This window comes from Carassius auratus, chromosome 20, assembly GCF_003368295.1.
Source record: "Carassius auratus strain Wakin chromosome 20, ASM336829v1, whole genome shotgun sequence".
Classification (NCBI taxonomy): Eukaryota; Metazoa; Chordata; class Actinopteri; order Cypriniformes; family Cyprinidae; genus Carassius; species Carassius auratus.
The window spans coordinates 3,741,242-3,768,898 of NC_039262.1; the positions used below are offsets into that span (position 1 = coordinate 3,741,242).

The following is a 27,657-nucleotide window of genomic DNA, read 5'->3' on the forward strand; positions in this document are numbered from 1 at the left end:
AATTTTCCTGCTGGAAAGGACCCGGAATGAGTTTATTTTTATTTTAAAAAAATCTGTTTCGTAGTAAAACTCTATGTTTTTCTTGCACATTGTTGTAAATTAACCATAATCATGCTGATTTGACTCTTGGTAAATACAATAATACCTGTGCTACTTAATGTTTAATAGTTAATCAGAGAACACCATACAGTTATGAAAACAGGTAACGTTAACGTTTGGAAAGATGCGCGCAAATTGTGCGCTTTGCTGAGATGTGGCTCTTTAAACAATCTTCACCTTTTCAAAATATTTTTTGTCATTAAAACATGAAATAGTCAAACGGTCAGAGAACGCAGTAAAAGAAATACGCATTACAAAGCATAATCGATTGCACTATGTTCTGCATCGGAAGAACATCAGGCGTTGGAACATGCGGTGCTTTGTCTTTTTCCAGCACTTTCCATGAAAATCCCGCCTTCGCCTACGTCACCTGTCACTCATACGCAGTTCGCGGTCTAGAAGGGCGATTCTGAAGAAACGTCTGGTTAAATTTTAACACGTAAATCGAAAGGAAAAACAACAATAAATTATTTCTCAGTGTTCATAAAAATACGTTTAATTAATTTCGATTTTTTTTTTTTTGAGAAAAAAAAGTATTTTACATTTATAGACCGTTTGGTTTTGTTAGATTTAACCAGAGATACATTTAATTTGAATATTTTCTGGGTTTTGATTATATCTAATGCGCAATTAATTGAATATAAATATAAAAACTTGGATGTTAATGAATAAGAATTCTGAGTTCATCTTTTATTTACAATCATCAGAAAATATGGTTAGCGATATTACGCAAAGAACAGTAAATAATATTAGAAAAACTATTTTTAACCGATAAATGTGCAAATGTTTTGCAGATGTTTATGAAGTAACGTTACGTGCTGAATGTGATTCTATATGTTTAAAAATAACGGTGGAATGAAATATGCTGAAAATCAACAAACAAGATCATGATTTCGTATCCCACACCAAGAAATTGGTGAAATTTTATATTTGTATTTAATTAGTTTATTTTATTTAGCGTAAAAAAATAAAAAAAAAATAAAAAAAAAATAAATCTGAGGTCTTTTAATTTGCCCGTTATTTACCCGAATTCCACTTCACCGGAAACTGTCGGTTCGGATTGCTCGTTGCTTTTATTACGGATCCGGTGAAATTTCCGTGCGAGAAACGAGTAAATATCGATTTGGTTTGAGTGAGTATGATTTATTGAAGTATTAGTTATCGGTTTGAGTTCATTTTGTCATTGTTTCGTACTGGACTTTGATAAAACGAGTTAATCAGTTGAGAGCGGTCAGAATAAAGGCTTTTTGTGACCGTTAGCTCGCAGCTAACGTTAGCAGGGGTCTGGTTTGACCGAAATGATTCCCGCTGGTATTTTCTGACAAACCGGTCCGAATTATGGATTTAAAATACTACATTTCACATAAACAACACGATTTCCGCGCTATAAACAGTTTTAGCTATCATACACCTGTTTATTTGGCTAGCTAACGTCAATGGTTAGTCACATTGTGACACGTTACTCCAACCTGAAATCGGCCTTTAAATAGTTTTAAGAGCTTTCACCTGATTTGAGTACTTTCAGATAATCTCTTATTTCAGTGCTTTAAACTCAGGTCAGGTTGATTTTCAATATTTCCAATCTGATTTCAGTACATTTAGTGTTGGCTCTCAGTTTATTGTTGCCTTTTTAGAGGACAGTTTATTAAAATATAGGGGATTTTATGTTTTTTTAAAATAGATTCAGCTATATCTCTAATATTTAAACTTATTTAATGTTGACTTTAGAACTAACTAAGATGGTTTCAGGCCGAATTTAGACCGATTCAGAGCTGTCCTGAAAATCCTGAAATCGGCTGATCGGTCTGTCAAGAATTTCTGATTTGGTGTTTGTTTATTTTGGGTTATTATGTGCTATAGATAAATGCATGCAACATAAAATTCAACAGCTTTAGATGTAGACTCAAGTAATAGTACTATGCTTATTACTGTAAACTATGAGGTGAATTGCAGAACTAATTTAAAGGGTTAGTTCACCCCAAAATGAAAATTATGTCATTAATGACCTGCCCTCATGCCGTTCCAAACCCATAAGACCTCCGTTAATGGAGTGATAGAAAGCTCTCGGACTAAATCTAAATCTTAAACTGTGTCCCGAAGATGAATAGAGGAGGTCTTATGGGTTTGGAACGACACGAGGGTGAGTCATTAGTGACATAATTTTCATTTTTGGGTGAACTAACCCTTTTAAGATCTTGATTGTGTAGGCGGAGCAATGTTTGTGTGTGTTTTAACAGCCTCAACCATGTATAAACCACAGTTATTTAAAGTTGTTAATGATGTGTTTGCCTTCTGTTTAAGGTGGGTGTTCGGCCCAAGATGTCTTTCCCTCCTCATCTCAACCGGCCACAAATAGGCATCCCAACGATGCCGCCAGGAATCCCTCCACCACAGTTTGCTGGGTTTCCACCGTCGATGCCTCCCGGTAATCAAGAGAAACTAGATTTAACAGACCTTGTGTAGGCATATCAGTGTTCATGTGGCTCATCTATTAGATCACGGGATTGAATTACATGGAACACACATTGGCAGTTGCTTTGGATAAAAGCATCAGCTAATTGCATAGGCTTCATGTTGATTATAATGATTCAGTGAGCTTTTATGACAGTGTCAACTGTTTCAGCTTCATTCTACATAATGGTGTTGCTTGCTTTGAGTATTCAAAGTTTTAATAACAGATTTGCTGTCATGCTTAATGCAATATTTTCAAGGAAGGTTAAGGTCTGTTCTGTTGTTTTTTAAGGGGCTGCATTAGATCTCTTCTGCATTGCTAGGTTAAGTTTCTATGCTAAATGAGCCTAAATGATTATAAAATGTAACTTTGACAAATTCAAATTAGTTTTAAATTTGTCATTATTTTCTGATGATGTTGATTTTTTTTTTTTTTTCTTTATAGGAACCCCAATGATTCCTGTCCACATGGGCATTATGGCTCCAGCCCCTGCGGTAATGTTATTTAATTATAGAAAATTGTTATTTCTTTGAATTACGTTCAAAACCATTCTGCAAAACCAATATCGATTCTTAAATCCCAAGAACGTAGTATGATATAAAAGTGAATAAAACGTCACTAAACATTGTGTGCACACATCCCATATAATAATCACAAAAAGCTTTTCTACTTTTGAAATGAGAAAGTCTCAGCTTTCAAATAATTTTTATTTTTTGGCATGCTTAAAAGGGTCATGAAACCCTAAAACATTTTTTGAGGCGTTCACAGGTCGCACACCAGTGAAAACAGTAAAGCAGATATGAACCATTATTGCGATGAGTGATGTATATTAGTTAATTTGGAGTGGTGAGTGGCTGGAGAGTGTCATCAGTTTTCTGAGTTTTTTTCAGTATTATTCATGAGAATGTGCTCTTATGATCCAATCACAATGCTGTATTATGCATGAGGTCATATTACAGCAGATAATTGAAAATCTCCTGAAAGAGCTTTTGCGTTGTCAGTTCACTGACAGCAACATTTATTTAATAAGTAACAACACGTAGAGAGTGCGTAAGAGAAAATGGTTTGATTTTATAAGTTTGCCCATTTACAAAGAAATTAAGGGTCTGTCATTTTTTTATGGTAGGGTTATCTTAACATTTAGAGGCAGAATACCAACCAAAAAATCCAGGAAAAACAGATTATATAAATGTTAGAAATTGATTTGCGGTATTTGATCCCCAAGCCAAACCTGACTTAGTACTTGGTGCAGAAACCTTTGTGGTTTTTATAGTTGGTCACCAGGTTTGCACAAGTCTCAGGAGGGATTTTAATCCACTCCTTTTTACAGATCCTTTCTAAATCCTTAAGGTTTCTTGGGTGTCGTTTATCAGCTTGTTTCAGCTCCCTCCACAGATTTTCTGTAGGATTGAGGTCTGGAGAGAAACTAGGAAGCTCCATGACCTTAATGTGGTTCTTCTTGAGCCACTCCTTTCTTGCCTTTGCAGTATGATAGTTTAGATGAATCTTTGTTATATAGCTGTTTTGTTGTTTGAATAATATTAGTGACATATTCATATGTGTGACAGAACGGAAGAGACACTGTGCGAGATGCGGGTTGTTGTGACGTGCTTTAAGTGTGAATCAGACAGCAAGACGAGACTGCAACTTATTGCACTTAACTCTTTTTAACATCAAGCAATTCTTTGCCATATGTGTCGAACTACAATTTCAACCTTCTTCAACGTTATAATATAAGTAGCTTATTAAAGGATTCCGATATCGCACACTCTTGCAATATGCATTTTGTGATATTTACATTTGCAATGTTTTGATAATTTCGATATATCGTATATATTTTAAATTTTAAATGTTTTTTTTTTTTTTGGTTGATATTCTGTCTCTGTATGTTAAAATAAACCTACCATAAAAATAACAGACCCTTAATATCTTTGTAAGTGGGCAAACTTAAAAAAAAACAAGAGGATCAAATAAATATTCTCGCAACTGTATCATGTCTTCAAATTAAATATGTGCAAATAAGGGCACTGACACAGTAGCATACACAGCAAACAATGATATAGACCAAAAAGTAAACCAAATTAAACTATTTTTTTATTTTTATGTTTAAACTGATGTGTGTCACTTGTTCAGAGACTTCAGTGCTGGTAAATATGAAAATATTATTAGAATTTTAAATGTTGTTCTTAGTAGTCCAATACCACTGCTGATATTTATTACAAATAATAATTTATCAAAGCATATTTGATTTGTAGTTGTTAGTAATCTCAAATTGTTAAGACATCTTGAGAGTTCGTTATCATTATTAGTATATTTTTTTTATTTGTTTTCTCATATCAAGGTAGCCCCTACCTCCGTTGTTGTTATTGTTTTTATTTTTTTCTCTGCTCATTTTTTAACATTCATTTGTCTGTATAATGAGTGTGTTGTAGGTCTGTGTTTTATTGGTTGTTTTCTCCCCTCTTCACTCCCACTTTTCCACAGCTTTACATGCCCATTTCTGGAGTCTTGTTCAAATCTAAGGTGTGAAAGACCAGTGCTAAAAACAGGGAGGTTTTAATGTGGTGTGACCGTTTAATACTAGTTACAGCACGAGATAAACATGAATGAACATCAGTACAACTTACAGAAATATATCCCGTCTCATCTAATCGCTCAATTCAAGATTCAAGATTCAAGATTTTTATTCGTCACATACAAAATTATATATAGCATATATAACCAGCAGTGAAATGTGAGTCAGGTCCGCTCCATGGACTGTGCAATTATTAAAGAAAACAACACAGATGAAAATATACATAAATAAAGCTATGTAAGAATGAAATAAAAGTAAACAATAAAAATATAAGAATAATATATAAAAAATGTATATTGTAGAATTAAATATAGAACGCAAAATAATGTGCATGAATGTAAACTGTAGTCTTAAATATTAAGATGTACAGGGATGTACAATGTGCATATGTGCATTTTATATGCATTTTACTGTGTTTACAGTGTTTCAACCACAGAGAGATGTCAATAAAACAGCTTGTAAGCAATGTCACATGACATCATATTTATTTTAGGAAAGTCATTCAATGTCCATCATTTTGTAAGTAAGCTAAAAAAATAACTTTAGAGAGGCGTTTGCTAAATATATGCACTATATAATTAGACACATAGTTATATCAATTGAATATACAGTAGAAACTAAATTTTTGTTGCATCATTTACATAAAACCGTGTAAATACAATAAAATTAGCTGAAAGCAGATTTTATATATCTAATATAAACAGATATTGAAATTGATACTCTGTTTATTTTAACCTGTCAGGGATGTCTGTATAGTTTAAAGCATTTTTTTTCTTTTTTTTCTTATCTTAATACGCAGAATATGCTTCTTGTTGAATCAGAATTTTAGAGAGAAGCCAGATCTCATTTTTATATTCGTCACCATCACATTAGTTTTTTGTCACATGGCTACATATTAAAGGATTAGTTCACTCGTTATTTAAAATTTCCTGATAATTTTCTCACCCCGTGTCATCCAAGATGTTCATGTCTGTCTGTCTTCAGTCGAAAAGAAATTAAGGTTTTCCAGGAAAACATTCCAGGATTTTACTCCATTTACTGGACTAAATGTATATAATTTTTATTTATTTTATTTTTTTAGAAAATGACCAATCGTTTGGTGAGATACGACCCTTATTCTTTGACTAGGATCATGTAGGGCTCTTTGAAGCTGCAATGAAACCACAATTTGATCCCCATTCAAGTTCACTTTATGGTGAAAAACCCTGTGTTAATGTTTTCCTCAAAAACCTAAAAGTCCATGTAAAGTCAATATTAAATGCATGTTTATCACACCACAGAAAAATGTGTTATTTACCAGCCAGCCAAATTTAATCAATAATAAAAATAAAAAAAAACCAAGGGAATAAAGTAAGCTATCAAAATCTTGCTCTCAAACTCTGGGGGCGTGTCCTCTGGCACTGAAACCACGCCCACTCTCTGAAAAGTTGCTGTCTCAACTGTCTTCTTCTGCAGCTTACTTAAATGAGACCGAGCTGTTTTGTAAATTATTGCAATCAGGTATTATGCATTTACGTGGCGAAGGCATAGCTAGCTAGCAACGTCTAGTCATGCTTTAAGCCCCGCCCACAAACTCTGAACACGAAAATGGTGAAAACCCTTTTAACTCCGCAATTAAGTACTACATAGTTCACAGTCTTTGTAACATGTTTCCACAGTGCATTTCTAACATTTATAATGTGTTAAGAAACAATTCTCAGATACACAGACTTTAATTTCTTTTTGACTGAAGACAGATAGACATGAACATCTTGAATGACGCGGGGGTGAGTGAAGTATCAGGAAATGTTGATTCTGGAGTGAACTAACCCTGTAATTGTGATGTGATGTATCAGGTTCTCATGCCCACGGCGATGCCTGTGATTAGTAAAGTCGCTGCTCCCAGGAAGGAAAGCGCTGCTCTGGCAAAAGACGGCAATGACGGCAGCGGCCCCACGACCACCGTGTTTGTGGGCAACATCTCTGAGAAAGCGTCAGACATGCTCATCAGACAGCTGCTGGCCGTGAGTATTACATCACATCCAGTCCTTCCAGTCTCAAATCTCAACTAGTTAGGGGTGTCACGATTCTCCAAATCCTCGATTCGATTGCATTTTCGATTCTAAGGTCACGGTTCGATTCGATTCTCGATTTTTACATTTATTCTTTTTAAAGCACATATTGTCATTTTTCAAACTAGACTTTTATGTAATATAATATCTGACCTTTGTTTGCAATGTACCACATTACACTGTCAAGTTTTAAACTTTTATTAACAACATAATGTAACAATAACTTATATCTTTAGTCAATTGAAAACTTAAAATAAACTGCCATCCAGTTTCTCTTTTGTAAGTGCAGTCTTCTTCACAAAAGATGACATTCAAGTTCGTAACAAAACAAACAAAAACAATAAAAAATGACTAAACTAACCTTCAAATATTACGATATATCTATTTAAAAGATTAAATATAAAACACTTGTTAAACACTTCACTGTCATTCATTTAGATATATATATATATTATGTATGTATGTATGTACAGTATGTGTGTGTGTGTGTGTGTGTGTGTGTGCATCATTACAGTCTGTAAAATATGTGTATCTCTTATTACAAGACTGCAATCACTAGCAATCAGAAGAATTCCAGTTAATCAAGTATCTACAAAAGATCTACTCTATAAACAATGCATTAAATTACATTAAAGACAAAAATTAAACAAGCAAAAGAAATGATTACTCACATGTATGGGTCAAGTCAAGTGAATTATTAATCATTTTCTAACAGGCGTCGAATACTGAATTTAGGAAAAGGGGAATAACCAATGACATTTGAGATAACAACTAAAACAGCAAGCCCCGCCCCACGACTGACAAAAATAAAATTGTTTGCGCGAGCAGAGGTGAGATGATCGAGCGCGAGGATGTGGGGAATGAGCATGCGCGTGCGAGGGCTTGTATTGTGCGCATAGTACATGTCATGCGCGCGCGAGAGTTTGAAATAAGCTCGCAGGTTCCCGTTTCTTCACATCTGATTCCGTTTTCCTCTCGCGGTAGCCATATAAGACACTCGCCAGCATCAGTTGAATGCTCGGTTATTTTTGTCATTGATTTGCCGTCATACAACATGGGGCAGCATTGACGATTCCATTTTTTAATTCGAAGTTTGAGACTGTGACTTAATTTCGATCGATTTCGATTTAAAATCGAAATCGTGACACCCCTACAACTAGTAATAATCACTTATGCATTTTCTTTATGCATTCTGCAATGTGGAAATCAGAGATCAAAAAAGGTTCACTTGATAATAGTTTGAGTTTTACTCTAAAGTGAAATCAGTCTTGATTAGGGCTGCACGATGTGTCGTTTAAGCATCGTTATCGCGATATACAAATCCACGATAGTCAAATCGCAGGATGTGCGATGTAGGCTGTCGTAGTTGATCCGTTATTCATTAATTCTACGGGCCAACTGCTCCCTGGCCCTTGACGAATGTGATTCGCGGAGAGCGCAAGAGAGAGCGCGAGTGAGAGAGAGAGAGCGCGAGTGAGAGAGAGAGAGCGCGAGTGAGAGAGAGAGAGCGCGAGTGAGAGAGAGAGAGCGCGAGTGAGAGAGAGAGAGCGCGAGTGAGAGAGAGAGAGAGAGAGAGCGCGAGTGAGAGAGAGAGAGCGCGAGTGAGAGAGAGAGAGAGCGAGTGAGAGAGAGAGAGAGAGAGAGAGCGCGAGTGAGAGAGAGAGAGAGAGCGCGAGTGAGAGAGAGAGAGAGAGCGCGAGTGAGAGAGAGAGAGAGAGCGCGAGTGAGAGAGAGAGAGAGAGCGCGAGTGAGAGAGAGAGAGAGAGCGCGAGTGAGAGAGAGAGAGAGAGCGCGAGAGAGAGAGAGCGCGCGAGTGAGAGAGAGAGAGCGCGAGAGAGAGAGAGCGCGAGAGAGAGAGAGCGCGAGAGAGAGAGAGCGCGCGAGTGAGAGAGAGAGAGCGCGCGAGTGAGAGAGAGAGAGCGCGCGAGTGACAGAGAGAGAGCGCGCGAGTGACAGAGAGAGAGCGCGCGAGTGACAGAGAGCGCGCGCGAGTGACAGAGAGAGCGCGCGCGAGTGACAGAGAGAGCGCGCGCGAGTGACAGAGAGAGCGCGCGCGAGTGACAGAGAGAGCGCGCGCGAGTGACAGAGAGAGAGCGCGCGAGTGACAGAGAGAGAGAGAGCGCGCGAGTGACAGAGAGAGAGAGAGCGCGCGAGTGACAGAGAGAGAGAGAGAGCGCGCGAGTGACAGAGAGAGAGAGAGCGCGCGAGTGACAGAGAGAGAGAGAGCGCGCGAGTGACAGAGAGAGAGAGAGAGCGCGCGAGTGACAGAGAGAGAGAGAGAGCGCGCGAGTGACAGAGAGAGAGAGAGAGCGCGCGAGTGACAGAGAGAGAGAGAGAGCGCGCGAGTGACAGAGAGAGAGAGAGAGCGCGCGAGTGACAGAGAGAGAGAGAGAGCGCGCGAGTGACAGAGAGAGAGAGAGAGCGCGCGAGTGACAGAGAGAGAGCGCGCGAGTGACAGAGAGAGAGAGAGAGCGCGCGAGTGACAGAGAGAGAGAGAGAGAGCGCGAGTGACAGAGAGAGAGAGAGAGAGCGCGAGTGACAGAGAGAGAGAGAGAGAGAGAGAGAGCGCGCGAGTGACAGAGAGAGAGAGAGAGCGCGAGTGACAGAGAGAGAGAGAGCGCGAGTGAGAGAGAGAGAGAGAGCGCGAGTGAGTGAGAGAGAGAGAGAGAGAGAGAGAGAGAGAGAGAGAGAGAGAGAGAGAGAGAGAGAGCGAGCGAGCGAGCGAGCGCGCGAGAGAGAGAGAGAGAGAGAGCGCGCGTACGAGAGAGAGAGAGAGAGCGCACGAGAGAGACAAAGGGATATAAGATAGAGAGAGAGAGAGAGCTTCAAACAACATGAGCGCGGTCTTGCTCTCTCTCCCTCGCGAATAATATTCAATTGACACGTTGGTGTCGATGTTTAAATCATTTAAAATGAGAATGAAAAAATTAGATTAGATTTCATATCGCAATATATATCGCAGAAAAATAAAATATCGCAATGTCATTTTTTCCAAATATCGTGCAGCCCTAGTCTTGATAAAATTTCATGTTCAGTGTTAGTTGGATTGATATTAATAATAACCACTTGTTTTTCAGAAATGTGGTTTGGTATTGAGCTGGAAACGAGTTCAAGGTGCCTCAGGGAAACTCCAAGGTAAAACATTTTTTAACCCCGAAACTGATTTCTGAGCCTTTCAGTGTCTGAGAACAGCTTCATTCATATATGATCTGAGCGGAAATCAGCAGTGCATATTTGTATTTGCCTGCAACTCAATAAAATAACAGCTGGAAATGAATAAGTTAAGACACACATTATTTTTGTAATTTTACAGTAAACTTTTTTTCTTCAGTGTTTATTGTACAGTGTTACATTACTTATTTTAATAAAATCACAAACTCAATGTTGTAGTCAATAAATAAAATTACAATTACATCATGATTATTATTATTTTACAAAAACGGTGAGAATGATGCCTGTGAAAGGTGGAAATATTATTTTTTTAACTGAAATGTTTACTGAAAGAGGCTTGAACTAGTTCTTGTAAAACGGTAACTCAAAGTAGTACAGCCTTTTATCAAGTTCTTCCCAAATTCTGCAGCCCGAAAAGGATTTAAAAAGATATTTGAAAGAAAACCCTTTACTTATGTTTTTTTTTCTTCCTATGCATAAACACTTCCCACCAAAATCAACCCGCTAGCTCTAGAACGATTTATTCTTTCTGAATATAGCTAGCTATTCAAACAATATGGTGAAAATTGCTGTATTGTTTAAAATTGCAGAAGAAGAAAAAATTTCAATGCCCTTTTTTTTTTTTTTTTTTTTTTTTTTATCATATAAGTCTATTTGCATTTCCTGTGAATGTTATGATTATGACATCTTTTTTTGTTCTTTGCCTCCAGCGTTTGGTTTCTGTGAGTATAAAGAGCCTGAATCCACACTACGATCTCTTCGGCTGCTTCATGAGCTGCAGATCGGAGAAAAGAAACTTCTGGTCAAAGTCGATGCCAAAACCAAAGCACAACTGGATGAGTGGAAAGCAAAGAAGAAGAGCACCAGTGAAAATGGAGTAAGGAGTCAGGATGATACTAATGAGAACGTACTGTTCTGTATAAAATATATTCGATACAATTTTCAGTGGTGTTTTTGATTTCTGATTTTGCGATAATCTCCGATGCGTTTTGCCACAAAGATGCTGAGATTTGATCTGTGTTTCTGTCAGAATGGCAAGGCGGAGGATGCTGCTGGTGAAGAGGAAGAGGAGGTTCTGGATGAAGAAACTAAAAAGCGGGACCAAATTGTGAAAGGTGCTATTGACGGCCTGATCCGGGAGTATTCAAGTGAGCTGAACGCTACATCACAAGACGATGAGTCGAGTCGCCGCAAAAAGAGGAGGGAAAAGAAGGACGAGGTAGGCTTTAGTTTATCTCAACCTTTTCTTCTTTTAATGCTTTGGTGGTTGTTTGATATACACGTTAGGTTGCCCTTGATGTTTTTGGAAATGTTAACCTCTCACCCCCTCATTTGTTTCTCCACTAGAAGTTAATAATGCATGCAAAAAAAACTCCTTCCAGATAATTTGTCATTTAGGGTGTGCTCAACAAAGTTATCTATGTATATATAGGGTATGTTATGTATTTTAACCATGGTTTCCATTTCTTTAGGAGGACTTCAGTGCCATGGAATTGGAAGATGACAAAAGAGATCTGATTTCCAGAGAGATCAACAAATTTCGTGATACGCACAAGGTAAAATGCTTGCTAATGTACTCCATATCACAGGAAGAACACAACAGCCTCTCACACCTAGTTTAGTTTGACAACACACCAGCATGAGTAAATGCTATTTAACCTGTCAATTCCAATAAAAATTGTATTACATTTAAGCTTTAAATTGAATGATATAGTGCAGGAATCATATTAAGACTAGGCCTCAGTGGCTTGTGTAGCGTGGCCTTCATGTTAAGGGTGGGAAATGTAGTCACACATACAATGCATGGACGTTCTGTGCACTTCCCTTAAAGCTAATCTATTCATTAAACCCCACCATTATGATAGAGATCATATGGTGACTAAACCAAGATGAATCTGTCAGCTTTGGAAAAAGTTGCAAGGATAGGATGTAAGTATGAGCTTTCCATTTTTCTCTATTTGTACTGGGCGCCCCCTTCTGGAGGACTCGCACAGGGGCAACTGCACCGACTCGCTCTGAAACTGAATCTCTGGGGTTAATATCAGGCACTCATGAGGGTGTTACATCATGTCTACAGTGTTTAGAAAAGGGATGAACTATAAATCGACAAATTCTCTGGTTCTGTGAGACACGGGCGGCCAGTGAAGCTGTGTGGGTCTGCTAGTAAAAGTGATGTTGGTGCTATAATGAATACTGCTGACTTGAATAACAGTGAATTGGCCGATTCGGCTCTTGTGAAAGTAGGGGGCGCCCCTCCACAGCACACGGACTTTCTGAAGATTTTAACAGGTATGAATTCGCTTTGTGATTGAGATTACTGCCATCACCTCTCTTCATTTCTGCTTGCTTGCACTTTTCTTTTCTGTTAAGTGTTTCTTTGTGTGTGTTTAACATCTTGTATCGCTAAAGAATTACTTCAAATCCAAGAAAATGGTTTAATTTGTGAACACCGAATATTAAACTTTGAAACGTCACAGACACATGATTTCTCAAATCGTACATCTTGAGGAGAGATCGCTTTTCTGGGAGATTGCGGTTACATTTAGTAAAAAAAAAAAAGTCCCATATGCATAGCAAACATACATTTTTATATATATATATATATATACACAGTACAGACCAAAAGTTTGGAAACATTACTATTTTTAATGTTTTTGAAAGAAGTTTCTTCTGCTCATCAAGCCTGCATTTATTTGATCAAAAATACAGAAAAAACTGTAATATTTTGAAATATTATTACAAATAAAAATAATAGTTTTCTATTTGAATATACTTAAAATAATTTATTCCTGTGATGCAAAGCTGAATTTTCAGCATCATTCCTCCAGCCTTCAGTGTCACATGTAACATCAGTCGATCACATGATCATTTAGAAATCATTCTAATATTCAGATTTATTATGAGTGTTGGAAACAGTTCTGCTGTCTGATATATTTGATCAATAAAAGTTAAAAAGAACTGCATTTATAAAAAAAATAATAATGATAATATATTTTCTTTACTATCACTTTTTATCAATTTAACACATCCTTGCTGAATAAAAGTATTGATTTTATTGTAAAAAAAGAAATAAATAAATTGCTGACCCCAAATTACTGACCAGTAGTGTATATTGTTATTACTAAATAGGGCTGGGCGATATGGAGCAAAAAATATATCTCGATATATTTTGCTATATCTGGATATGCGATATATATCTCTATCTTTACAGGAAAAATAACCCCCCTAAAACTACTGCAAAAACAAAAATGGCAAATATTACATGTTTAGGGCCCTATGAAACGTCTTATTTTTTTCTTCACCATATGCTTTATTGTTACCTAATTCTGTGTTTTAGCATGTCTAATTATTTAAATGCATTAAAACAACTTAATTAGTTTAAAAAAAAATCTTAAAATAGCCTTATGTGAAATTTTTTCCCTTCAGAAATTATGTGTATTTACATTTTTCTGGTTGTCAAATGAAGGCATAAAACATTTATTTAATTTATCTTTTAATTATTTAAAATTGAGCAAACTTTATTTTTTGGTAAACAAAGGGGATTTACTATTAAAAATAAAACATGGAAGAAATGTTGTGTGATTATTCCTTAAAAAAATATGTTCATTTCATTTTAATATTGTGTACATTCTGCTGAACAATAGTAAAATATTTCTGCCAAATACTTTTATTTTGACGGGTTTACCTTTACAGTTCTGTGTATTTGATACTACAGTCTATGATGTGATATGAGCTAGTTTTACTCAAATCAAATGGTCAGATGCTCATGAAGTGACTCTCGGTGCAGTTCTGGAGATGTTCCTCATGTGTTCACATCTTTATTAGTGAGAGGAAAGACGCTGAAATCAGCGCGAGCATCACGCGCTTCCGTGTGTTTAATGAATGAAGACGCGCTTCTGCGCCATTCGTTAACACAGACACGCAGAGCATGCAGGATTCATATTTAAATAGACTTTTCCGGGTTAATATTTGCAGATATTAGTCTATATCGCGATTTGATTTAAGTGCATGACCTACTTTTGATAATTCATTAAAAATTTAACCAATTCCGTGACATTCCGCGTTAAACTGTAAATACCGTTTTTATGACTGGATTCCGTCCGCGTTTTCTGCATCGCGGAAATCATTGGGCCCTACGTTAGACATCTGCCTTCTGTTCGTCCTACGCCTTAAAACCAAAGTATCTCCATATAATGGAGCCAGTTGTCCTTTTGTTTTTAGACTTTGTTTTTTAGACTAGTTCTATACACGCGAAGGGAGTGGGGACAAAAGCAAGGAGGCGGGGGCGAGCGATCGGGGGCGAGCACAGCACAGAGAAGGCAAAGAAGCAAAGTGGCGGAATCAGAATTAAAAATAAACAACATATCGATATATACGATATGTCAAAATCCATATCGTGTTTAAAAAATATCTCGATATATTTTAAATATCGAGATATCGCCCACCCCTATTACTAAATATTTATATTTTAAAAACATAGCTTCTTTTTTTTCATCAAAGTATCCAAAAAAAGTATCACATGTTCTGAAAAAATATTAAGCAGCAGAACTGTTCAACTTTGATAATGAATCATCATATTAGAATGATTTCTAAAGGATCATGTGAGAATGATCCTAAAAATTCAGCTTTGCATCAAAGAAATAAATGATAATTTAAAGTATATAATTTAAAAACAATTATTTAAAATTGTAATAATATATCACAATATAAAAACAATCTGTATTTTTGATCAAATAAATGCAGGCTTGATGAGCAGAAGAAACTACTGTCAAAAACATTAAAAATAGTAATGTTTCCAAACTTTTGGTCTGTACTGTATATGTATATACAGACACACAATCTCTTGAAGCATCTAAGAGACATTTATTAAACCGTTCTTCTGTATTTAGTATTTTTTTTGTTGATGAGATCAGATCTCTGTGTGGAGCACTGGCTGTTATCAGACAATAATCTCACTGGATTATAGCAATTAATGTCAAAATTAATGTTTGGAAATGTAAACCGATCTTTCTTACCGATACACTTCAGCAAAAGATAGAAATAACTGACTAGTTTCTGGAAAAATACTAGTATTCATAATTTTGGCCTCCACTTTATATGTAAATAATTTTAAATAATTTTGAAATCGATTTTATTTGTAAGTATTTTTGACTTTATTTTAGTTCAAGGATTAGTTGTTTTTTCAATGTGCTTTTTTTATTTGTGGTACTTCAGTCATTTTGCTTAAACTTTCTCAATTTCCAAAAGATTTTTGATTATTTTTTTTGTTTTTTGTTTTCTACTATCTGCCTTTTAAATACTTTTAAATGCGCTTTAGTTATTACTAGAATGAAAACTTGATGTAAAATGTTAATAAAATAAAGACTTCCTTGTAAGATTCTCCAGTAGAAATGTTCCTTAAAAGCAGCGTCACTTGTAAACATGCGTTTATGTAATTACTTTCAGCGTAATGCGTGTATCTACAGTTTGTTTTATTGTCCTGTCTCCTCTTCACCTCCTTTATTATGTGTTTATTTACTGCTTTGCTCAGTTGCGTAACACCCACGGTTAAGCCATTACGAAAATAGTTTCATATTAAAATAGAGACTTTAGTTTTGTGTGAAGTAGTAGCTGTTGATAGACGTCAGATGCTTTGTTGAACTGCGATGCGAGAGCTTTTGAATTGAGACTAAAGCCGTGGATGTCATGCCGCTCTTCAGTGCATTTCATAATCGCTCAGTCTGATCCTCTGAGGGCCGTGTCGTCTGCCGTGGGGGTAAGCACTCTCTACACCTTCATTTGTTGCCTTTTCTATCCAAACCACAAAGAAACTGCAAAGAAAACGAAGGATTTCTAACAAATACAGTATGCAATGCTCCTGTCACAACGTTTTCATTATGTCTGGAAGTTGTTTTTGCGAAGAGAATAGTTTGTTTTTATTTTCCCTTGTGAATCCTTTGACTTGCTTTTCCTCCCAGGCCTAACAATAAAGGCTTGTAGGGCCACGGAAGCGCTGTGAGTCGCTAGTCAACACCTGTAAGTGAACAAACAACTAGTTTCACAAGGATTGAAGCCTCTTTATGTTGATCATGTGATGAGACGGATATTACAGCGCCCTCAACGGTTTCTGATCTTATTCAGTTGTTTGCAACGTCAAATTTATATCTCGAAAGTGGTTTCCAGGTTTCCTTCGCTTAATTGCTAAAAAATTTCTAGATTCACATGCCGCTCCGAAAGTCGAAGAGTCTACAGTGAAAAAAGTTTTAGATTACGTTTTATTAAAATATTTAAAGCTGAGATCAGACATGCGTGTTGGAAACCCGTTTCTGCCACGTGATAAAAGTAATTGCGACTTTTTATCACCGATAAACTCTGTGAAATAAACATTAAATAAAAAAAGAAAAATATATTAAAATATAAAATTAGACTTTTAAAAATATTTATAATGAATTCAGAATTTTTGTCCTATACATTTTGGTAAATATAAATACAAATATATGTTAAATGAAAAATTTGAAATATAAAAGCTGAAAGAAATTAGTACAAAATTAATACATTACTTTTTTTTATATATAAATATATATCTTTCAAATACCTTTCAACAATTTGCACATTTATATTCAGAAAAAGATATTCAGAAAAAAATGTATAAATGTTTGTAAATAAAATTTGAAATATAAAAGAAAAAAGTTAATATAAACCTAAATAAAAAGGAATCAAATACATTTTTTCATACTGAAAAATAAATATTCTTCAATATAGATGTCAAAATATATAGAAATATAAAGGTGATAAAGAAAATGGGATAAATACAATGACAAAATATGAAATATACAAATATATATTTATGAATAAATACCTTGTTAAAAGGAATCAAATACGCTTAAAAAATATATATATTTGTATTAATAAATATTTATAAACCCAGATTAAAAAAGAAAAATATAAGTGAGAAAATGTTAGAATAAATATGTAAATATTTATAAATAAACACCTTTCAACAATAACTACTTATAAATTTGGATAAAAGCATCCTCTAAATTAATAAATGTAAAACGTTTTTTTTTTTAAATGAAGATAATTGCGACTTAAATTGTGACTCTTTCCTCAATAGTGAGTTTATATCTCGTAATTTAAAAAAAAATTATTCTAATAAATTGCAAACAAACTCAAAATTGTAAGACAGCTGCAATTAACTTTTATCTATTTATTTAGTGGCAGAAACATTTTAAGTGAATAGTGTTAATTATTTTTCACTGGCTAAACAGATTTGCAAACTCAAAATTAAAATGTTCAAATTACCCACTTTTAATGTTTTGCTTTATTTTGGTGTCACTAATTAATTAGGTAATTGATCATGTGACTCTTTGTAGATGCTTTTACCTCAATTGAAGCTAAATATATGATCTTGTCAGGTTTTATTCATGTAGCTCCACTGATACTGTTATTAAAATAACTTCTACAGAGACGTTATGCTGATAATGTAATTTATAATTCAGCGTTTATTGAATACTCTAGTGGTCTCAGACTCTTGGTGAATGTGTTTGAGTGCACATGTGAACGGCAGGGACTGTAAACCACTTTCTCATAGAGTGATGTAGTGTCATGTGCCTCTGTCTTGTGTTTGAGCAGTCGCTAATCCGAAAACTTCCCTCCCCGTTTTCCCACAGAAACTGGAAGAGGAAAAGGGGAAGAGAGAGAAGGAGAGGCAGGAGCTGGAGCGGGATCGCAAGGAGAGAGACAAGGAGCGCGAGAAGGAACGGGAACGACGGGATCGCGAGCGGGAGAAGGACCGAGAGAGGGAGCGCGAGAGAGAGAGGGAGCGTGAGAGGGAGAGAGAGAGAGATCGAGACCGTGAGCGCACGAAAGAGCGTGACCGGGAGAGAGAGCGAAGCCGTGACCGCAGCGAAAACCGCAGTCGATCCAGGTACTCCAGAGAGATTTTATATATATATATACATGCATACACACACACACAATATATTCATGCATACACACACACACACACACACACACACACACACATACATGTGTATATATGTAAGTTTACACTACACATATAATTTATAAACATAATTCAGAAATATTTATTAATGAAAATAAAATTGCTGAAAGCTGTAAAAGATACATAGTAAAAAAAAAAAGTGAAATATTTAATGAGAATCTTTTTTATGTATATTATTATTACATTTATTTATCTATAAGATAGTTTTATCCAAATGTATATTTCTGAAAATGTATAAGCAGACATTGTTGAAAGGTATTTTAACAAGGTGTTTATTTCTAAATTTATTCTAACATTCTCACTTGTATTTTTCCTTTTTTTAATCAGTGTTTTCAATTTATACATTTATGAATATTTATCAATACAAATTTACATTTTTTTCAACCGTATTTGATCCCTATTAACAAGGTATTTATTCATAAATTTATATTTGTGTATTTAACATTTTATCATTGTATTTATCCCATTTTCTTTATCAACTTTTATATTTCTGTATATCTATATTGAAGAATATTTATTTTTCAGTATGAAAAATTTATTTGATACCTTTTTATTTACAAATATTTATATTAACTTTTTTCTTTTATATTTCTAATTTTATTCACACATCTATTTATAAATATTTTTTCTGAATATCTTTTTCTGAATATAAATGTGCAAATTGTTGAAAGGTATTTGATAACTTTAAACAAGGTGTTTTATTCAAAGATATATATTTATATAAAAAAAATTTATAAATGTATTATTTACTAATTTTATCAGCTTTTATATTTCACATTTTTCGTAAACCTTTTTGACATATATTTGTATTTATATTTACTAAAAAGCATACATCTCATTTATGCAACATTATTATTTATAATTTTTTTTTTACGTATTTATACATTTAGTCAACATTTACATAAATACCGAAATTTACTAAACATAAAGGATTTTTCCCGCCTTTTTTTTTCTAGAGCTACAAAATGTATATGCCAACATATTCAACATCTGAAGTTCTGCATCTGCGATAAAGTGCAGACTTCATATATTGTGATTTGGGGGCTGTCTGTTTTCAGAGAACAGAGTCGCGATAGAGACCGAGATAAGGAGAAGAAGCGTGATCGTGAGGAAGATGAGGAAGAGGCGTACGAACGGCGTAAACTGGAGAGGAAGCTGCGAGAGAAAGAGGCGGCGTATCAGGAGGTGAATGACTCTATTCGGTCTCTCTGATCACTGAACGATCACGTTCTTGAGCCACTATTTACTTTCTGTAATTACAACAGCGTCTGAAGAACTGGGAGCTCCGAGAGAGGAAGAAAGCCAGAAACTACAGCAAGGAGATGGAGAGAGACGAGGAACGCCGCCGTGACATGGTACACAACTATTTTCCTAATCTATTAACATTTAGCAGCCTAAGAATATATGAATAATATAGAGAATGTTTCCAAAGTAAATTTGTTCCAAAATAACTATAAAAATATAGTATTTAAATTAGTGCTGTCCAATCAGTTAATCACGATTAATTGATAAAGATACAAAGATAAGTTTGTGTACACATGTATAATCATGATTAATCGATTTGACAGCACTTATTTGCATGAATTATTTTCTTAATTACTTTTCATTAGTATATTGCACAAGTATATTGAAATCTATATTAATATTTATTTAATTCTTTTTTTACTTGTTATTTATTATTTATGAAAAAACAATTCATGTTTTTAAATAGTATTTAAATTCATTCTAATTTCAATATTTGAATAACTTTTTTTATTAAAGAAAGATAAGTTGACATTCAAATGTAGTATTTAAGTGAATATTTTTTATTAATTTTTAATAATTATTTTTATTCATGAAAAGTATATTTTTTTTAGTATGGAATTTTTTTATTATAAATATTTTTAAATATAGTATTTAAATGCATTCTTAATTTAAATATTTGCATTTCATTTTTTATTAGTTAAAGAGAGATAAGTTTATGAATTCAAATAGTATTTAAGTGAATCTTATTTCATAAATTTGTAATTATTTTTATTAATAAAGTAATAGAATACTTTTTGGTATGAAAAATAAATGGATAAATATTATCAAATATTATTTAAATGAATTTTTATTTAAATATTTGAAATTTTTTTTTTATTCGTTAAAGAAAAATAATTTTATAAATTCAAATGTAGTATTTAAGTGAATATTTTTTCATTACTTTTTAAAAATTATTATTAGTAATAAAACGTAATAGAATATTTCTTTTAGTATGAAAAAAATGGATAAATAATTTAAAAATATAGAATTTTAATTTTAATATTTAAATTTTTTTATTAAAGAAAAATGTTGATTTAATTCAAATGTAATATTTAAGAATGCTTTTTAATAATTATTTTTTGTAACAAAACACTAATTGATCAGTAAATTCAAATGTAATAAGTTTTAAATAATAATTATTTTTAGTAATGAAAAATAAATGGAAAATGTTCATTTATAATAGTTATTGAATTTATTTTTAATAGTTTATTTTATTAATGAAAAATGATTGGACATAGAACAAATGTAGTATTTAAATGCATTTCATTATTTAATATTACTAATTATTTTTATAAATGGGAAAATTTCTCTCATTGTTTTCTCAGGCTAAAGAAGGGAAGCGGCTGAAGGAGTTTCTGGAAGATTATGATGACGACAGAGACGACCCAAAATACTACAGGTGATCAATCTATGAGCACGTTTAGAGGCAGACCGATCTGAAACGGCATATTATCTTCAGCACAAACAGATCTAGTTATCTTACCACTGACGTCCTCCAAACTCTGTCTGAAAAATGTGTGTTTCTCTGCTTGGCCTGCAGGGGCAGCGCTCTCCAGAAGCGTCTGCGGGACAGAGAGAAGGAGACGGAGCTGGATGAACGTGACAGGAAGCGGGAGAAGGAAGAGCTGGAGGAGATCAGGCAGAGGCTGTTAGCAGAAGGACATCCTGATCCAGACGCCGAGCTGCGCAGGGTGAGACCACGAGAGATTCACCCATAGACTTCACACATTCATATTCATTTAGTGAAATGCACTGTAAATGCATATCCATCAGATAAAAAATCTCATTTGATACATGTTCAAATGTTGTATTTAAATTAATTATTTTATTTCTTATTAGTTTTTCATTATTGACAATTTTGATACATATGTACAAATGTATTTAAATGAATTATAATTTTTTTTAATGAAAAATAAACCGATTAATTCAAATGTAACATTTAAATTATTTTATTATTTAAATTGTACGAATACTTTTTTGTTATTTGATGAAATTATTAATATATACAGATATAATATTTAAATTTTTTTTCATTTAAAAATTTGTTGAAAGTGTAGTATTTCAATTAAATTATTTTATTTTAATTAATTTTATTAAATTTCTTCTCTATTTAATTTTTTTATTATTGAATAACTTAAATGTATTCAACTGTAGTATTTAAATGAGTTACATTTCCTTTTATTTTCTTACATTTTTTTGTATGCATCATGCTATTAATGAAAAATGTAATGTTCAAGTATAGTTGAAATTAAATATTTAAATTTTATTCATTGCTTTATAAATTATAAAATTATTAAGATATAGTATTTAAATGAGTAATATTATTTGATTTTAATTTAATAATTTAATTTTATTATTAATTTGTTACGAATTATATATATTTTTTAAATCTAATCAAGTGTAGTATCTAAAAGAATCTTAATGATTTAAAAAAGATAATAAACTTTTATTATTTAAATAATAATAATTATATATATATATATATATATATATATATATATATATATATATATATATATATATATATATATATATATATTCATAATAACCGAGCCAGTATTTTAATATTATACGATTTTTTTTTTATCTTCTGCTTTTCAAATACTTGTTTCAAATTAAAGTGTGAGTGGTAAAGCTAAGTGGTGTTTTGTGGCTTAAAACCCTAGTACTCGAAGAAGCAAAGTGCTCAGTGTTTTGCTCTCGTTTCACATCTTCTGCTTTTGTTGTGGTCAGATGGAGGAAGAGGCCGAGCGTTTGCGGCAGCCGCCCGTGAAGCCCGAACCCGAGGAGGAGAGAGAGCACAAGCCCCCTCGAGAAGAGCGTGACCGAGGCCGGGAGAGAGAGCGGCGCAAGTCTCACGTCCCCTCTGATGATGATGATGATGATGTCGAGGAAGGGGAGGAGCTAGAGGACGAAGAGGAGGTGAAGCCCTGCCTCAAACCCACCATGCGGCCCATCGTAGCCGCCCCGTCGGTGTCCTCAGCCAGCGGTAACGCTACGCCCAACACGCCCAGAGAAGAGTCGCCCTGCGGCATCATCATCCCTCACGAGAACTCTCCGCCCGAGAACCCGCTCCAGGAGGAGAACCGGCCCAAGATCGGCCTGAGCCTCAAACTAGGTGAGTTCCTTTCTGCTGTTTTGCAAATACAAGATGTCAATTATTTTAATTTCTCTAAGGAAAATTAAAAACGTACAGTGGGATGCAAAAAACCCCTTGCAGAATCGAAGTAATTTTCATAAAATAAGAGAGATCATACTAAATGCATGTTATTTTTTTATTTTCGTACTGTCCAGAGTAAGATATTGTACATAAAAGATGTTTACAAATAGTCCACAAGACAAAAAAATGCTGAAATTATTAAAATAACCCCTTGGTTCTTAATACTGTGTTCTGTTACCTGATGATCCTCGACTGTCTTTCTGTTTTGTGATGGTTGTGCATGAGTCCCTTGTTTGTTCTGAACAGTTAAACTGAGCAGCGTTCTTCAGAAAAATCTTTAAGCTCCTGCAGATTCTTCAGTTTTCCAGCATCTTTGCATATTTGAACCCTTTCCAGCAGTGACTTTATGATTTTGAGATACATCTTTTCACACTGAGGACATTTGAGGGACTCAAACACAATTATTTAAAAAGATTCAAACATTCACTGATGCTCTAGAAGGAAACAAGATGCATTAAGAGCTGGGGGTGAAAACTTTTGAACACGATGAAGATGGCCAAATTGTTCTTTTTTTTTGTTGAAATATAATTTTCTTCGTAAGCAACAGAAGATACTTGTATGTTTCCCGGAAAACACAAATTAAGTACAATTTACCTTGATCTTCTAATTCCAAAAGCTCTTAACGCTTTGTCTTGTGGACTAAATGTAAACATCTTGTACAATATCTTACTCAGGACAGTACTAAATAAAAAATAACATGCATTTAGTATGACCTCTCTTACTTTTTGAAAATTATTATCATTTTCACAGATTCTGCAAGGGGTGCACAAACTTTTGCATGCCACTGTACGTTTTCAAGGATGTGTAAATATTTATATTTATTTATAATTAGTTCATTAAGAATAACTTTAAATGCACAATGCAACTACGGTATTTAAATAATTATTTATTTTTCTAATGAAAATGATAATTATGAAGAATTTTATATTTATAATTTTTTTTAATTTAATAAAATATTTTTTATTAATTATTTTACAAATGAAAAATTTATAAATCTATTAAAATAGTGCTTAAATTAAATGTAATTTTTCTGTTTGAAATTTAAAAGATAAATATATGCAAGTACTGTATTTAGTTCTTTATTAATTAAATCTAAATTTGTGTATGCAAATATACTAGCTAAACAATTTTTTATTCATAAAAAATAAGATAAATATAAGTAAAGCATTTAAATAAATTATTTTTTATTGTGTAATGACAAAGATATTTATAAAACATTGTCATATAAGAAAATCAAACTAGTTCTTGGTGACATTTGGCTCAGTTTTCGGTAACACTTTAGAATAAGTTTCGATTAGTTAATGTTAGTTAACTACTTTAGTTAACATGATCTAAGCAAGAACAATCCTTCTACAACATTTATTAATCTTAGTTGATGTTAATTTCAACATTTACTAATGCATTATTTTAATCAAAAGTTGTGCTTGTTTACATTAGTTAATGCACTGTCAATTAGCATGAACTAGCATGAACAACTGTTTTTTCATTAACTAACATTAACAAACATGAATAAATGCAGTAATGTATTGTTCATTGTTTGTTCATGGTAATTAATAAATTAACTAACGGACCATTATTATAAAGTGTTACCCAGTGTTCATTAGGAAACATTTGTGTTTAACCTGTCTCAAGGTTCTTCGACCGGTAGCCCCGGACAGCCCAGCGTAGCCAAGCGGAAGAAGCTGGTGGTGGAGAGCGTCTTCAACCGCTTCGACGATGACGAGGTGGACGAGGCGCCCCGGAAGAGGAAGCTGGTGCCTTTAGACTACGAGGATGAGGAGAAGGGAGCAGACCTGAGCGCGGCGGCTGGCGATAAAGGAGTCAATACAGAAGAGAAGCGCAAACACATCAAGAGTCTGATCGAGAAGATCCCCACGGCCAAACCGGAGCTCTTCAACTACCCCCTGGACTGGTCCGTCGTCGACACGGTGAGCCCCAGCAAATACTTTACTAATACAATTATTATTTTCTAGTCTAATCTATCTATCTGTTTTTCTGTTTCACTGAATTGCATTCAAAACATTCATACTTAAATAGTTCGACTGTATCAGTCTGAAAGATTAAACAATTTTTTTAAAGTTTGTCTCGACAAACGTTTTTATCCACTTCCATTTTTTTTTTCCAATGTAATTTTTCTGGATTTAGATTTTAATAAAATTAACATTTTTAGAAATGATTTTTTTTTTTACAATTTACATTTACATAAAATACATTTTAAAAGTATTTAAATTTTAAAATTACACTTAAAAGAGTTATTTAATCCAAAAATGAAAATTGTTCCATGTTTTACTGTATTAACCCTTTAATGTTTTATAAAAATTAATACAATCTTTGGACCCTATGAAAATTATACAATTTAATTTTTTTCAATTTATTAAGTTTTTAAAAAGTTTCAAACATTTTAATTATTTTTCCCTAATAATAATATTTTTTTCTGGATTCCGTTTTAATGCTTTTGTAATTATCAAAAAGCTGTGTCTAATTAATTGAATTTATAAAACTTAAACAGCTTAATAGTTTATTTTTTGTATATAAAATAGAGCTTTTTTTTATTTCATGTTTTCAGAAATAAAATGTTCTCTTGTTGTTTTTCTGGATTTATAATTTAATACTGTATCAAAAACCGGTAATCATAAGGCATAAAACTATTTTTTTCTATGTTTTATCAAAAGACAATTAAACCGTTCCTTATTTTTTTTGGTAATCATAGTGGAGTGCAGCAGTTTATTGTATAAATTGAAACAAAAGAAAAATTTCAAATAAAAATAAATGACTTAATAATGTCTGTGGGTTTTTGTTCTTAATTCTTGAGCTGTGTTTTAATGTGTTTCATGTATAACTCATGTTATTGAATATTCACAGAGTCTAATGGAGAAGCGTATCCGACCGTGGATCAATAAGAAGATCGTAGAGTACATTGGTGAAGAAGAAGCCACATTAGTTGACTTTGTTTGCTCCAAGGTAAAACCTTTTATCAGGTTTCTCATTAGAGGTTGAGCGCTGATTTAAATGTGTATAAAAAAAAAAAATATATATATATATATATATATATATATATATATATATATATATATAAATTAATAAAAAAATAAATTGATGTATTAAAATAATATTTGTATTAACAATAGTAAATTAATTTTAATTATTTTCATGGCAAATTTACATGTTCAAATCGTATTTACAAAATGTATAAAAAAAAATTGCTAAATTGTATTTAATTTCTTAATTTTATTTTTATTAATAAAATTAACAAAAATGAAATTCTGTATTTTAAAAAAATTCTGTATTTTTACGAATTAATTTTAATTTTGTATAAAAAATAGTAAATTGTATAAATTGTCTTATTGACAACTAAATTGGCGTTCAAATCTTATTTAAATACATTTTTATTAAAGAAATTACAAAATTGTATTTAAATCATTTTTTTCCATTTTATTTTTATTTATAAAAATATTAAATATAATTTATAAATAATTTATTTATAAAATGTAATAAAATTTAATTATAAAATTTGAATGGTTTCATTATTTTTATTTTAAAAATGATTTAAAAAACGTTTTATTAACAACAAATTGACAAATATATTTAAATTATTTTAACAATTTACATTTTGTGTAAAAATAAATTGTACAAATGATTTTTAATTTACTTTTTTATATTTTAATACATTTATCCATTTGTTTTATCAATTTACAGTTTATTTGAATACTGTATTTTAATATTTATTCACATTGTTTATTAATAACAAATATTACTTTTAATTCAGGGTGTTCCTTGAAACACTTTCCGCTCATGAAATCTTGTAATAATTGAATAAATCGCTGTTTGTTCTCAGGTAATGGCCCACAGCACGCCTCAAGGCATCTTGGATGACGTTGCGATGGTAAGTTTGTTGTTTTGCACTATTTCTGAAGTTGTATTTCCACATCTACACAATCTGAACTCTTGATCCCGGTCTCCTCAGGTGCTGGACGAAGAGGCCGAGGTCTTCATAGTTAAAATGTGGAGGTTATTGATTTACGAAACCGAAGCAAAGAAGATCGGCCTCGGGAAATGAACGAGCACTGAACGCCGATGAACTTTGCTTTTTCCCGTTTGGGCCGGACAGCTCATCTAGGTTTCAAAACAACTTGGGAAACTCGCTAATTTCTGACCTTTTGGAGTGAAAACACACTGAACCGTTTGATTTCTCACGTCCCAGACGACGAGCGCCCAGAGGAAGAGGCTGGATTTCTCAGGGTCCTCCTGTTGAATTCGTCTCGGCCGGTTAGCGCTGCTTTCTGCGAGGAAGCCGTTGTGAATTGTTACTGTAATGATTGCCAGTCTCGTCTGGGTTGTGATTTTACCGTTTCTCTTCTTTTGGTCGCACTCACTCACCAACCGAACCAAAGAGTTTTCCCCGGTTGTTTTCCACTGAAACTAAAGCAGTCGATTGACCTCCGACCCCCTTCAACCGATTGACATCACAACCATTGATCGTCTTTGTTTTTGTACTTCTCAGTGGATGTTTTGAATAAAAGTGATTTTTTTTTTTTTAATTAAAATCATTGAGTGGTTTTTAATGTGTTTGGATTTGAACTTTGAAGCGGTGTGTCAGTCCATACATATATTTGCACTTATTTAGTGAATTCTTTTTTTTGTATTTCGTTCTTGTTCTCTTATGTTTTCAAAGAGAATGACTTCTTTTGACCTTAAATCATTAGGAACTATTATAGTTTGGTATCGTTTTTTTGTTTTGTTAGATTTAAAGTTTTAGCATGTAGAAGTTTTTTTTTATGTCTATATTTTTTATTTTTTTTTGTTAGTTTTTATGTTCAAGTT

At 33.4% G+C, this 27,657-nt stretch overlaps 1 protein-coding gene across 2 annotated transcripts; it reads left to right on the forward strand.

The window, feature by feature from the left end:
- Window positions 1-1,117: 1,117 nt before the first annotated feature.
- LOC113120566 (RNA-binding protein 25-like) lies at window positions 1,118-27,373 on the forward strand. Of its 2 annotated transcripts, XM_026290445.1 has the most exons (19): window positions 1,118-1,231; window positions 2,401-2,524; window positions 2,996-3,045; window positions 5,036-5,074; window positions 6,962-7,129; window positions 10,255-10,312; window positions 11,059-11,225; window positions 11,379-11,567; window positions 11,821-11,904; window positions 17,998-18,254; window positions 19,391-19,517; window positions 19,598-19,687; window positions 20,942-21,015; window positions 21,157-21,307; window positions 22,350-22,734; window positions 24,469-24,764; window positions 25,699-25,797; window positions 26,672-26,719; window positions 26,801-27,373. In XM_026290445.1, the coding sequence occupies exons 2-19, from the start codon at window positions 2,419-2,421 to the stop codon at window positions 26,891-26,893; spliced, it is 2,481 nt and encodes an 826-aa protein (XP_026146230.1). In that variant the 5' UTR covers window positions 1,118-1,231; window positions 2,401-2,418; the 3' UTR covers window positions 26,894-27,373. The 2 variants fall into 2 exon arrangements, with proteins under 2 accessions (XP_026146230.1, XP_026146231.1); XM_026290446.1 differs by lacking the exon at window positions 5,036-5,074.
- Window positions 27,374-27,657: the final 284 nt, after the last annotated feature.